This window comes from Miniopterus schreibersii, assembly GCF_964146895.1.
Source record: "Miniopterus schreibersii genome assembly, chromosome: 4".
NCBI classification, from domain to species: domain Eukaryota; kingdom Metazoa; phylum Chordata; class Mammalia; order Chiroptera; family Miniopteridae; genus Miniopterus; species Miniopterus schreibersii.
In genome coordinates, this window is record NC_138105.1 from 47046737 (window position 1) to 47060486 (window position 13750).

General features: G+C 39.2%; 1 protein-coding gene across 6 annotated transcripts in view; it reads left to right on the forward strand.

The window, feature by feature from the left end:
• The window catches only part of TMEM131L (transmembrane 131 like), a 136198-nt gene that overhangs the window by 100688 nt on the left and 21760 nt on the right, over positions 1-13750 (forward strand). For all 6 annotated transcript variants that reach the window (XM_081136613.1, XM_081136614.1, XM_081136617.1 and 3 more), the window contains 7 exons: positions 961-1033; positions 3701-3828; positions 5615-5757; positions 7507-7693; positions 7902-8087; positions 8657-8806; positions 9138-9751. In XM_081136613.1, the coding sequence (XP_080992739.1) occupies positions 961-1033; positions 3701-3828; positions 5615-5757; positions 7507-7693; positions 7902-8087; positions 8657-8806; positions 9138-9751 (1481 nt within the window). The remainder of the gene's footprint in view (positions 1-960; positions 1034-3700; positions 3829-5614; positions 5758-7506; positions 7694-7901; positions 8088-8656; positions 8807-9137; positions 9752-13750) is intronic.

Below are 13750 nucleotides of genomic sequence, written 5' to 3' on the forward strand. Positions count from 1 at the left end.
TTCTGATGGGTGGTTTGGGAAACACCCTTCAGAGTCAGGATTATTTAAAGTTTTTTCTGCTTTTCACCCAGACCCTATATGTGGGTGCTCGCAGTATTAACCCGTGGGCCTTGGGCACCCAGCTCCTTGGCGCATATGACTTGGCAGTTAGCAGTTCTGTGTGTTACGTGGCATTTTCAGGGTTACTATGTCAAGTCCAGTTCCCAGCAGAATATGCTTTTCTTGGTCAGGGAACCTTTGCCAATCACAATTTTTCATAGATACTCTTGAAATTTAGAATCTGGCTCTCCATGACCTCTAGGCACACATAAGAAATGAATTTAGTGTTTTAATATATTTTAATTTAGGGTAAGATGAGGATACTGTTAGTTCATGTCTGTTATATCTTATTTTCACACAATCACGGTTTTGCTTAGAATGTTTCTTCCTTTTGGCTCAGGGTCTACCCTTATCCTAGGGTTTTTCAACTTCAGCATTATTGACATTGTGGACCAGATGAGTCTGTGTTGGGTGGGAGGGACCGTCCTGTGCTTCGAAGGCTGTTTAGCAGCATCTCTGACTTTACCCAATAGACGCCTGTAGCACCCCCCAGCTATGACAACCAAAATATTTCTAGACATTGCCAAATGTCCACTGGACATTAAAATGGGAGGTGAAATTACCCTAGGTTGAGAGTCACTTCCTATGAGGTTCCATAGTTCTGAACCACTTGGAGAAAAAAAAAAGGCTTCACATGTTGAGCTTTTGTCACCATAGCTGCTTTACATTGCCATCTGTGCTGCCCAAATCAGTGACACTTACAAGATGCCAGTTACAGGGCAGGGGGCTGAGACAGAGTTGTTTATGTGTGCAAATACATGTGCTCACAAATATAAAATATATATATAAGTGCACACACATGTTTTAGTCTTTCTTTATTGGCGACTTAAATGCTATTTTAAACATTTTTTTTCTTTATAGGTTTGGCGCCGATATGCAGATGATTAATTTCACTACTGGTGAATTCCAGCTCACCAAAGCTTGCCCTTACCGGGTAGGATTCGTCTTTAAACAGAAAAAAGAATGCTTACAAACTAGACACATGGGCCTCACTGATTTATATTTCAAGTGTCTCTTTATAATATATGTGGCTCTCTTTTTTTTATATTCCAGGCATTAAGTGTATATATAGCAGATTTTTCCAATTAACAAACTCAGCAGGAGCCCATGGTTCCTGTTAGCCTGTAAATCATTTTAATTTGATGATTTAGATTCATGTGAGTGAAGAAATAACAGTTGAATCAGGCCTGTGTAGAAAACCATAAAACTTGAGATCCCGGAATTCGTAATTCTAAGATTCCTTGCCCCATCAAATTCTTTTTAGGGCAAGATAAGGTAAAAACACATACATTAGAAAAAAAGACCTCTTACTGAACTGGCTTCACATTTTTAGCAAGTCAACCAATTTCGGTGATAGTCACCTTATCTATGAGAAAGGATGACTCTGACATTCCCAGGCCTGTGCGCTCAGGAGGTCTCGTGTAAATACTGCGGAGTGGGAATAAATAAGTTATGTGGCAAGGACGTTCCTTGACTGGGGACTCGGCAGCCTTGCTCTTTAGTTTTCACTCTGTGGTTCCGTGGCTGTTCATACATAGTTGAGTATTTTCCTTACAGGCCTTACGTGTGTGTGGATCCATTAAAAAGTGGAGCCCCTGTTAAAAAAAATACATGCAAACACACCCAGGTGTACAACTATATTTCTAATACACACACGTTTAACTGCCTTGGGTATTTTCTGCTTTCTCCTCACTTAACTCTCCAGTGATACACCATTAGCTCTAAATTCACTTGAATAACTGAAAGAAGGAGACCACAGGTAACCTCCAGCTAAGTAAAAATGAAACCAATTAAGTGCGTTTTTAAGTGGATTTTTAAAAGAGACTTATTTACAATAGGAAACGCACTAACAGCAGACCTTCCCTTTCTCTTCCTAAGTGGTCTAGGCAGCATGGTCTTGTTTTTGTTAGTGTGACTGTTCTGCTCTATTCCAAGCAGTCTCCTGGGGCTGTTTGAGGTAAATTAGTCCAAATACCAAGAGATAGTTTGCCCCACTAGTATTGAATCATGTGTAATTTAAAATTCCAAAAATAGTGCCAATTCCATTTACATAGACATATTCTGTTCAGATTTGAACAAATGGCGTAACTCATTGGAAAAACTTCTTTAAATCTCTCATTGAAGATTTCTCCCCAAAATATACACCTTTTGTGATAAAGGGAATTATTGCCATTGTGAATTTATTACATTGGCAAAAAGAAGTGTCAGTGTTCATACCTTTGAGACACTTAAAATTCTTACTAGAACACTTTGTCATGTAAAGAAAGGGGCCGCCTGTGTTTTAATTGTGGTGGTTTGCTTTTGGAGATGTAATTGCTTCGGTTAAGAGCATGTGGAATTGGGCTCACAAGGTTCTGAATCCAGGCTCTTCCATGTTCTTGCTCTGTGACCCTGGCAAATTATTTTACCTCTCTAAGCCTCATCTCTCTCTTAATAATGTTTAAGGAGTCAATAAGGTTTATGGAATGCTCAGCGTTTTATATAGCTTATTACAGTCCAGTGTCTGGCATATAATAAATGGTGCTGCTATTATTATAGTTTTTAAAAAAATATATGTTTTTATTGATTTTTAGAGAGAGAGGAAGGGAGAGAAGAAACATAGATCGGCTGCCTCCTGCATGCCCCTTACTGAGGATTGATCCCAAAACCCGGACATGTGCCCTGAGCGGGAATCAAACCGGGGACCTGTTGGTATATGGGACCACACACAACCAACTAAGCCATACCAACTGGGCTGCTACTATAGTTTCAATGCTAAGAACCAGCAGCTTTTTATTCAGTATTCATGTTATATATGTAAAGCAGGGTTTCTACCTTCGTGAAGTTTGTAATTATAATGGAAATGAATCAAATACCATCACCATTTCTTCTTTCAGATAGCATAGGAAATGGTAGCAACAATTGAAGGATAAGACAAATTTTAAAATTAAAAACATTAAAAAATATATTACTGTGCAAATTATGTGATTATAACTCTAAGAAATCAATCTTTTTTTTTTTTTTTTTGTAGTGAGGAGCTAAAATAACCTGTGGAAAGAGGGAAAATGATAATTCAATCTTAAATTTAGACCACAAGATTTATTCAGAGAAAGATAGAAATCTTAGAATAAAGGCGGATATAAATAAATGAAGATCTTTCTCCTGAGTTGAGAGACTAAATATAATAAAGATGGTTTCTATATAAACTTAAATTCAATATTAAAGAGAATTCGGAGCTGTGCAGCAGTGGATGGGTGGTTTGGCCAGATCCCTGGAGCTTTCAAGTAGAGGCTGTTGGGTCTGTTTTCTAAGTGCTGTTTTCCACTCAAAGCATATTTGCACAGAAGGCTTCTAGCCCCAACTCCTATCCAAGCCGGGAAGCAAGTCCCCTTTCTAGTATCCCCAAGGGTTGTCCTGTAGCTTCTGCCTGCACTTCTCAGCTGTGGCTTGGGAGCTGTTTATTGGTGTGAACTCTCAGGATAAACAGGTTTGACAGGTTGATTAGGGTGGTCACATCTGGAAATTAAAAGAAAAGCAATCATGTTTATGCTCTAAAGTGCACATAATGAAGACGGAAGCTTGCTTTACAGGAATTATTGAATCGCACTTATTAAATTTGCAGGGTGTGCATTCTGAGGGATCCAGGTTTGGCAGCCTCCACTTCCATCTGCAGCCTTTGGAAACAAAAAGGGTTGGTGTAGTTTTCACGCCAGCTGACTACGGAAAAGTTACCTCACTCATTCTACTCCGGTAGGTGTGGCCGGTCTTGGAGTCTGTTTCTTTCCTCACTGACTCGTCTGTCTGAATGTTTTCTCTCAAGAATGCATAATCTCTTTAGTTAAGAGTTGACATTTACGTTTTAGGCCTTCAGTGTCAAGGTCATGTTGCACGGTAGCAAGAGGCGGTGCAGAAGAGAGGCGACCTGAGGCTCCACGCTTAATCTCTGCCTCAGTTTCCTCCCTTGTACAATAGGGAATATGTGCCCATCTGTCCAAGAGGTGCAGTACATTTCACTCAGCATCTCATCTGCTACTGTCACAGAGGGCAGAACACACACACGAATACACACAAAGGCACACACAGCACTCATGCATGCACTTCCCTGTCTTAGCTCAAAAATATTTAAAACACTGTTGTATACGTTTTCATTCCACAATGTTTGGATGTACACCACTCTCGTATCTGTCTGTCTTGCTTCTGGAATTCTCTGTAGCCCCAAAGTATAATGGAGCCCATTGGCTCTCTTTACTTTGTATCCTTCCCTATAAATAAGCATTATAGGTAACTGATTTAAGCAGCTAAATGTTTTTCATTCTTAAATTTTTTTCATCTTTAGGTAGCCTTTATTGAGAGTCTTCTTTCAAAAGTTTACAGATCTATGTTGAAGCTCTCTGCATTGGCAAGAAGTCTATAACTCAAATTTTTAATAAGTGACATTTTAGTATTTTTAAAGGTTTTCTAGTATCAGATCAGCTGACAACAACTTTCTTATTCTGGAATTCCTTTAGTGTATTGTATGAGTTTGTTCTTCTTCAAGTGAATGCTACTAGAAAGAAAGTGGATTAAAAGTCCTTTTAAGCATTTAACTAAGACTTTTAATGTTCTGATGATGATTGTTTCATTTTAAACCCATTCTCTGCTGAAGAACTAAGGTTGTAGGAAATGCAGATATAAACTTTACCTCATCCCAGGTTAAACTATCCCAGCCTCAAAAAGAAAGCCTAAGTTTTTATTATAGTAGTTAATTTATTTTTGGCGGTTTCTGTTTTGATACATAATATTTTTCTGTAAACAATACCAATCACTTAACATCAAATAAAGGTTTTTAGTCATTTACTAAAGATGTGAAGATACCTGTGTATTTTGCATAATTAGAAATGAATTCTTTCTCTGCTTCTATAGTGTTTACATTAATAAGGACTGGCTTTCAGTCCAGTCTGCATCATATAAACATCATTTCCACTTCACTTTTTCATCCTAGGAATCATGATTTCAGTTAATGAAAAAGCAAAAGCTAGTCTGAATTATTGTTTGACTAATAAGAACTTGAGTAGATATCTGTTATTTGTGGGATGATATTTTAAATCTTTGGTTCAGAATAAACAGTAGGATTTTACTTCTAGAATTATTCCTAAAGCAGAATTTCTCATAGTCACAATTACTGTGAAAAGTTCTTAATTCACTGTATAAACAATTTTTATAAATTTGTCTGTACTTGTTAGTGTTTCTCTGTGGCCCCCCCCCAATTTATTTCTTCAGTTTTTTCCCTCTTGGAGGTCAGATCACTACGCTGGTGTGGTGGCTGGTTATGGAAATACTTGGGTTTACGTTCCTAGGCCATGATCATTCACTCCTTGTCTATTCAGCTTGCTCAGACTCTTCTCTGCTTTGCAAGGAGATGCCACACTATTCAAATTGATTTTCTTTTTCAAAACATTAAAAATGTTTTTGCTAACTAGGAATATTTAAGCGCAAGTGCATGGTATCTTGTGACTCGATTGTCATGCTTTTTAATTTGTATCTCCTTTCACCAAAGGAATAACTTGACTGTTATCGACATGATTGCCATGGAAGGATTTGGAGCTCGAGAGCTGCTGAAAGTGGGAGGAAGACTGCCTGGGGCGGGAGGCTCTCTCCGATTTAAGGTGCCCGAGTCCACGCTGATGGACTGCCGGCGACGTGAGTTCCCACGTGTGGCGCTCTGACGGGCGGGCTCGGTGCTACAGCCAGGAGCGAAAGGATTCTCTAAGAAGCTTCTTTAAAAATTTTTACAGTAAATTCATTGTATTGATGCAAATAATTAAATCAGTCAAACATCTGAGCCTAAATGGGCTGGTGTCACTCAGAACAATAGCCAACTTAAATGTAATAGATATAGAGGGGAAAAGTATAATTGCTAAATTACCAGCTTATCTAGAAAATCACAAATGATAGAGAGAAGACTAACAGTATGCTACCCAGTGGAACTTTTTGCAGTAACGGAAATGTTCTATATTGATGTCATCTGGTATAGTAGCCGCTCGCTACAAGTGACTGATGAGTACTTAAAATATATCTAGTGTAACTAAGAAACTCAAGTTTTAAATTTTTAAAAATTTACTTTAGATTTAAGTAGCTATTTGTGTCTGTTGGCTACTGTACCAGACAGTGAGGTTTACAAATTTACTTAAATGTTCCATTAGAAATTTCTAAATTATGCATGTATTTAAATTACTTTTATTTTTTAAAAATATATTTTTATTGATTTCAGAGAGAGGAAAGGAGAGGGAGAGAGAGAGAAACATCAGTGATGAGAGAGTTATTGATGGGCTGCTCCTACACGCCCCCTACTGGGGATCGAGCCCGAAACCCAGGCATATCCCCTGACCAGGAATCAAACCGGGATCTCCTGGATCCTAGGCTGATGATCAGCCACTGAGCCACGCCTGGCTGGGCTAAATTAAATGCTTTTAAACTGCTTATATTCGTTTCAAGAACTTTCTCAGGAACTAAAACAAAAATCAGACAAGGTGTAAAGTGTTTCTGGTAAATTCTTGTTTTTCTGTTATCATTTTTAATATTAGGAACACACTGAAAGCATTTTAGTGTAGCAATATGGAGAAAGCTGGTTTGTGAAACTTGGATAATTTGTAGCACTGACATAATGCCTGATTGAAATTTTTTTTAATTTAGAAAATTATGCTGAATGAATACTGACTTTGAAAAGATCTATTAGCCATTTTGCAGTCAAAATTCTTCATCATTTTTCCATTCATTCATTCATTCATTCATTCAGAGTTGACTTTGAGAGATAGAATAAAAGAGTAATATGAAAACTATAGAAACAGATAATATTAGTCCTTATATGACAAAGCAAATATTAGATTGTGAGTTATAAATTTATAGGAGTATTTTTAAATTTAGAGGACTCTTCCTTTTTTAAAAATAAAATGTGCTGTCATTGATTTGCAAGGATTTAATTACCTCCTTTTAATGTAGTGAGTCTTCGAACTATGTTTCCAGAGCTGTGGTGGCTTTACCTAGCACACACACACCCCCCTCTTGACTGGGACCTGTTCAGTGCGAGTGAGGGTCTCGGGGCAAAGCACGTACGGGGCCAGTGGTAAATCCAAGTGATTTGGCTTCTGAGAAGAATAAATTTTTAATCTTAACCTTTAATAAGTAAAAGAACAAAGAAGAGGTTTTCATTACCAAGGCAGATCGTTTAACTTAAGAAAAATATTAACTAATTAAGTATTTTTATTGTATTCTGGTAGTATAAAAAAAATCTATAACTATTCCAGAAATTAGAAAGGTATCATGCTTTGTGCTTACACTGAATTTTTTCTTACATTTTAATAATGTGCACATGGTTTGTTGTTTGAATAAATTTTGTGAAATCAGTGTTGTGGTTCATATAAACTAAATGTCACTTTTCATCCTCACTAGAACTGAAAGACAGCAAGCAAATTTTATCTATTACAAAGACCTTTAAAGTTGAGAATATCGGACCACTTCCTGTAACCGTAACGTCTCTGAAAATTAATGGGTATAATTGCCAAGGTTATGGATTCGAAGTGCTAGAGTGTCATCCGTTTTCCTTGCACCCGAACACATCTCGAGACATCAGCATTGTGTAAGCAGAGAGCTTTAACCTCATTTAAGTTTTGTGGTGCTTTAATGTAGAGTGGGGTGGGTGGGACGGCTTTTTTCATTGGTAAAACATCTTAAATTGTTTTTATATAAATATTGATCTTGTATAAGTAAGAAGTTTTGCTATGATGACTATTATGTTTTGTAAAGCCTAAAGTTAAAGTTCATGAAGATGGTTCTTTTGTCACCAGGTTTACTCCAGATTTTACCTCTTCCTGGGTCATTCGCGAGCTGACTCTCGTCACTGCAGCTGACCTAGAGTTTCGCTTCACTCTCAATGTGACCCTCCCTCATCACCTGTTGCCTTTGTGTGCGGACGTGGTTCCAGGACCCAGCTGGGAGGAGTCGTTTTGGAGGCTTACAGTCTTCTTTGTCAGGTGAGCTGCCACCTCCACTGTTCTCTCACTGAGCGGAGAAGCCATCCAGGCGAGTTGCTTGAACCTATATATTGTCTACATGCAATCAAAGCATGTGGACTGAGTGGAATTTACATTACTCTGAGAACTCTGCCACACGTGAAGTAGAGAAAGTAGTAACTGGAAAGCTTTAAGATAATAGTAAAGGAACTGTAAGAGCTTCATAGGACCTAGAAGTCTAGTAGTAAATTATGCACCATCATATGTTCATAGGCAGATGTGGTGGAAGACATGACTGTTACTCAGTGGCAATGATAATTTGAGATTAGAAGACCAGAATGACCCTTTTAGAGTGATTTTATCCTGGAATAAATTGAAGGGTCAGACTTATAAATATGACATTTTTAAAAACTTGGGTTTTTTAATCTTTAAGACATGCCAGAAATTATGATGTCATACATCTTGTGGAATTTTCATGCCTTATCTTTAGACATTACCCATCAGCCATTCACTGTTCTTCTCTAATAAGTCTGGTGGTATTAATGCCTGTTAGAACCATGCAGTGATGAACCTTGTTGCTTCTTTCTCAGTTTGTCCCTGTTGGGCGTGATTTTAATAGCCTTCCAGCAAGCACAGTACATTCTTATGGAGTTCATGAAGACCAGGCAGAAGCACAGTGCTAGCTCCTCCTCACCACAGAGCAACGGTCCGATGGATGTTGTGGGCTCCCATTCGCACAAGTAAGAATTCCCGTGGGGTGTGTGGCGGGGTGTTTCTCGCCGTGGATGTTACACATTTCTGATTTTATTTTAACATAATATAAATTTGGTTCCAGCTTTGTTTCATAAAATTTTCTTTGTCATTGTGTGACTGCTGTAACATTTCTTTTATCGTAAGATAGACTTCCTGTGAGGATTTAGTTTATTGAACTCACGGAGCTGTAGAAGAAGCCGGGTGGAACTCAGTCCCCACAGTACCGACGGCTGCCTCTTCCTCGTGGATTTAAAAACAGAGAGGTAGAGTTTCATTCGGTGTGGCTTTATGTGAAATGTTTTTTTCTCTTTGATTCAGAAACAATTGCAAGAACTTTCTTGATACTTATGGCCCCTCTGACAAAGGCAGAGGGAAAAGCTGCCTCCCGGTGAACACCCCGCAAAGCAGGATCCAGAACGCTGCGAAGAGGAGCCCCGCCAGCTACGGCCACTCTCAGAAGAAGCACAAGTGCTCGGTGTATTACAGCAAACACAAGCCCGGCGCGGCGCTGGCCGGCGGCCCGGCCGAGGACAAGCAGGCCCCGCCGGGCGGCCCGCTGGCCGCTCTGAAAGCGGACGTGTGCGCGGAGCTGGCGGGTGAGAACTGGCCAGACCTCAAGTACGCAGCGGGCATCAGTGTGAACCTGCAAAAGAATTTAACCTTTCCCAAAACCTTCCTGAACAAGGAGGAGAACACACTGAAAAACACAACTGTTGTCAGTAACACTTCTTCGGAATGTCACACGAAGGAGGGAATACAGACGTGTATGTTTCCTAAGGAAACGGACATTAAACTTTCAGAAAACATAGCTGAGCTCAAGGAGCGAGAGCTTGGTCCTCTGAAGACTTCTAAGAAACTACCTGAAAATCATTCGCCGAGAAACTCACCTCAGTACCAGTCAGAATTGCCAGAAATTTCCAGGAAAAATCATGGTAATCTTTACATCCCCCTCGATGATTTTCTCTCCTGTGTGTCTCTGGCCTGCTTTAAATGGAATTTGTTCTTACCTGTGACGTGAGTTTTAATTGTGGATGCTGAATTTTTAGTTCATGCTCAAAGTTTTAGCAAAGGTATAAATGTTAAAATAGGGTTTCTTAGATGAAAAGTTTAGGACAAGGCACCACGTTTTTAGAATGTCATGGCTAAGAAGTTTACTTTTTTTAGTACATGTGTTTAGAGGGATGGGAATATCATATTTTATTGTAGGAACACCTTTTCCTAATTAATTGTATCTTGCCTTCTTTACTTGCAAAAGTTGATCAGCCCATAAAATGTTTCTCGGCGAACAAAACTTATCAACTTTCTGAATTTAACAGCTGCTACCATCTCATGTTACTTGGCCCTGGTTCTTTTCTAATTGTGTCCCTTTGTTAAAAGAAGACAGATGTCTTCTTATAGCAAATACAGTCCATGAAAATGTAAGCAGAACTAGACTAGGAAAACTAGCTACATATAAAATTGTCACTGAGCTTTAATTTGATCCATTTGGCCTCTGGCATAAAAGCCTGAGCTTATTTTTCTTGTCTATTCTGACCATGTTAATATGCACATTTCTGTACCTGTTAAAAGTCAGAATTTTGACTCTTTTAAATCTGGAATTATCAGTTACATTTTATCTTATTTGAAATATCTACATATAAATAACTATTTTTTCACTCCTTGATACTGTGGAGAAAGAACAGAAATATTGTGGGTTGGCTAATTCTAATGAGCATAAAGGCATTAGTAAAAAAACCCCAACTGAATTTTAAATGTTTCACCTCTAGTTTAAAAGAAAACTGGAGCCCTCTGAGTGAAACATGGTTTGGGTACCTGGGTTCCAGGTACACCTTGTTCCGACCTGTTTGTACCATTTCCCTGGCGACAGTGCTCATGCTTGAAGTGGACTCCTGGTTGCAGGGTCAGCACTGTCCCTGGTGTCCACTCTACCTGGCCTGTGAGCACACCCTCTGGGCAGTGTACTCAACCAGATCTTTCAATAAAGCCATAGTGTGGCTTGTCAGAGAGTGCTTGCTGGTGGGGCCAGTGGGATGCCTAGTATTCCATTTCTGCCGCAGACACTCTCAAGGGCCCAGACTACAAAACTCTTGTGAAAGGTGAAATTGTGGGATGAGTCCAGATGAACTTTTCTCTTGTTTTGTGTGTCATTTAGGCCTGTGCATATCTGACACGGGTTGACTTCGCACAAACCTAAAATCCGGGTTTGAAGGGATTGTGTTTCTTCTGTGGTCTGTCGTGTCCATCAGATGTGCGGATAAGTGTAACTGGGAAATGCAGCGGCTGTGGTGCTCTGGATAGACAGACAGGAGGGACCTTCTGCTGCTTCACAGTTCTTCCAAGTGGTTGAATGTGCAGGCGTGGACCAGTGTAGTGCCAGAGCGGGTCAGAGGATTTGAATTCGTGCTCCTAGATCCTCCTGTCCAAAACTTGATGGCTAATGCCCAGAGTTGAGCCTAAATGACCACACAGTATAATAACACTTCAGCAGGTGGGAGTAAATTTAATATGGGCGTCCATACACGTAGGGTTTGCTCACGTCATTCCGGATGGCAAACCTGCCCAGGATCTTTCCTATCTGGGCAGAGAACTGTATGTTTATAATGTTTCCATTGGAAACATATTGCTTACTAGAGGTTTTTGGGGTTTTTTTTTAAACTTTTTTTGTGCTGGATCAGCAGCATGTTAAGTGGTATTAGGGTTATTGTTGATCAGATCAAATAAGAGTGGATGAAGGAGCTTTGGCTTCCCACCACGTTCATCCCTGCAGGTCCCAGGTGCTGTACCCTCTCCAGCGTTAATATTGAGCAGGAGATTCCCCAGAGGGAAAGCCCTTCACTGACTTTGTTCTGTTTTCTGTTCACATCACTATTCTAGGAAAATAGCAAACCGGTTAAAAGTAAACAAATTGCCTGCCATCAATTTACAATTTGAACATATTAAAGAATTGAAAGCTTTAAAAATAAGAAAGGACTGAGGAATCTAGGGGAATAAACTTGTAGTTTGACGGTAGGATTTGGAGGTTTTTAGTAATAAAGCTTTTGGGTTCCTTTATCAACTTTTAAAGGAAAACATTGTAATAAACTGGCAGATGGTGAACAGGCATATAATCAGCAGGGCATCCGTCTAGGATGTGTAAAGAATGCTTGAAAACGGGAAAACCGTGTATTTAAGAACCTTCTGAGTTTTCACTTCCAACGTTAAGCATTAGTTCTTTTTTTAAAAAGTATTTTTCTTTGTGAAAAGCATGCTGCTATTTCTGTATTAAGATCCTTTCTAGAATCTGGAGGAAACAGCTTCAGTCTTGCCCACTGAGCTTAACCCACTTGATAGCCAGGGATCCTGTTGGGAACTTCCATTCACTCACTCGAAACTAGTTAGTGTGTTTGCCACATTTTAGCCATTTTCCCCCAAATGCACAGATGTTCTTAGAAACATGTCTAGTGATAAGATTTCCTTTGGGAATGGGAACGGGGGAGGCGGTCTGCCTCCTAAGGGGGCCTGAAGCACTTTTCTTAACCTATCAGAGCTTCTGGAGGCACCTGAAGGATTGTGACTTCTTTTATTGGAGCTTTTATCCCCCCCCCGAGTGTAACTTAGTATGTGGGGAGAAAGTGTATATTAATGGCTCCGGCTACATGCTCATTGTTGTTACCGAGAAATAATATTTTCTGAATAACAGAAAATGTATGCCATCCCTTTCCTGCTCTTTTTCTCTGGCCTCCTTCTGAGAGGCCTGTGGTAAGTCATAAATTAAGATTCCCGATGGAAATGAAGTCTGCTGACAGATTCTTCAGGGCTCTGTTTTCACACACTTGCTTTTTTGGCATCAACCTGTCAAACAGCTGGGAAACAGCCACATTTTTCAAACATTTGTTCCACGTTCCAGTGTCTTTTGACCATCTCACAAGAGCAAGGCTTTCTGTGTAATGTAAATGATCTTCGAAATGTGTCTCTTTTCAGGTGTTTATAACTATTATTTTTTAATCGTGTGATCACAGTAGCACAGATTTAGAATTAAGGCTGAAGACAAGCTGCTGCTGGCCTCAGCACTATGAAAGAGGGATAGTTAGCAAATTATTTTATTGCTTTCTGCTTATAATAATGTAAACGGTAATGAACTTTTAAATTTAATAATACCCTAAGCCTTGAAATTAACGTGTATGTTTTCACTGAATTAGATACATGCCTTCAAAATTTCTGAAATACCAATTTTTGCAGAAATTGGAAAAACAGTCTCATTTACTTGCAAATACTGGTAGCTTGAAATGAATGTCTAGCAGTTTACTGCAAATATACTATATGGTTAGATTTGATATAGTAAAGCTTTAAGCAGTTATTTTGTTGAGTTTACTTGTTTCTTGTTCTATCTGGTTTTTAATTTTTTTAAGAGTTTATTTGAGCCAAACAACCTATGTCAGGTAGCAAGATTTCAGATGCTCCAGAAAATAACAGCGGTTTTTGTGTTTTTTGTTTGTTTATTGATTTTAGAGAGAGGAAGGGAGAGAGAGAGAATGAGAGAGAAACATCACCGTATAAGAGAAACATTGATTGGTTGCCTTCTGTATGCACCCCAGCTGGGTATCGAACCCACAACCTGGGTATGTGCCCCGACTAGGAATGGAACCTGCCACCTTTCAGTGTGTGGGACGACGCTCCAACCAACTTAGCCACACTGGCCAGGGCTCTATTAGGTTATTTACCTTTGTGGCTCAAACACTCTTACTCCGTGAGATAAATGTAAGAAAGTTATATAATACTTTAAGTAAGCATGTTGAGTAGGATGACATGGATTGGCTCCATTTTTTAAATGAAATGTATACTCATGGTATTTCTAAATTCTTGCATATTGTCATGTTAGAATGTCTCAAAGAATTAATGAAGAATGTGCTTTTAGAATTCATCTGATTGTCCTGATTCTTAGCCCCAGAGAG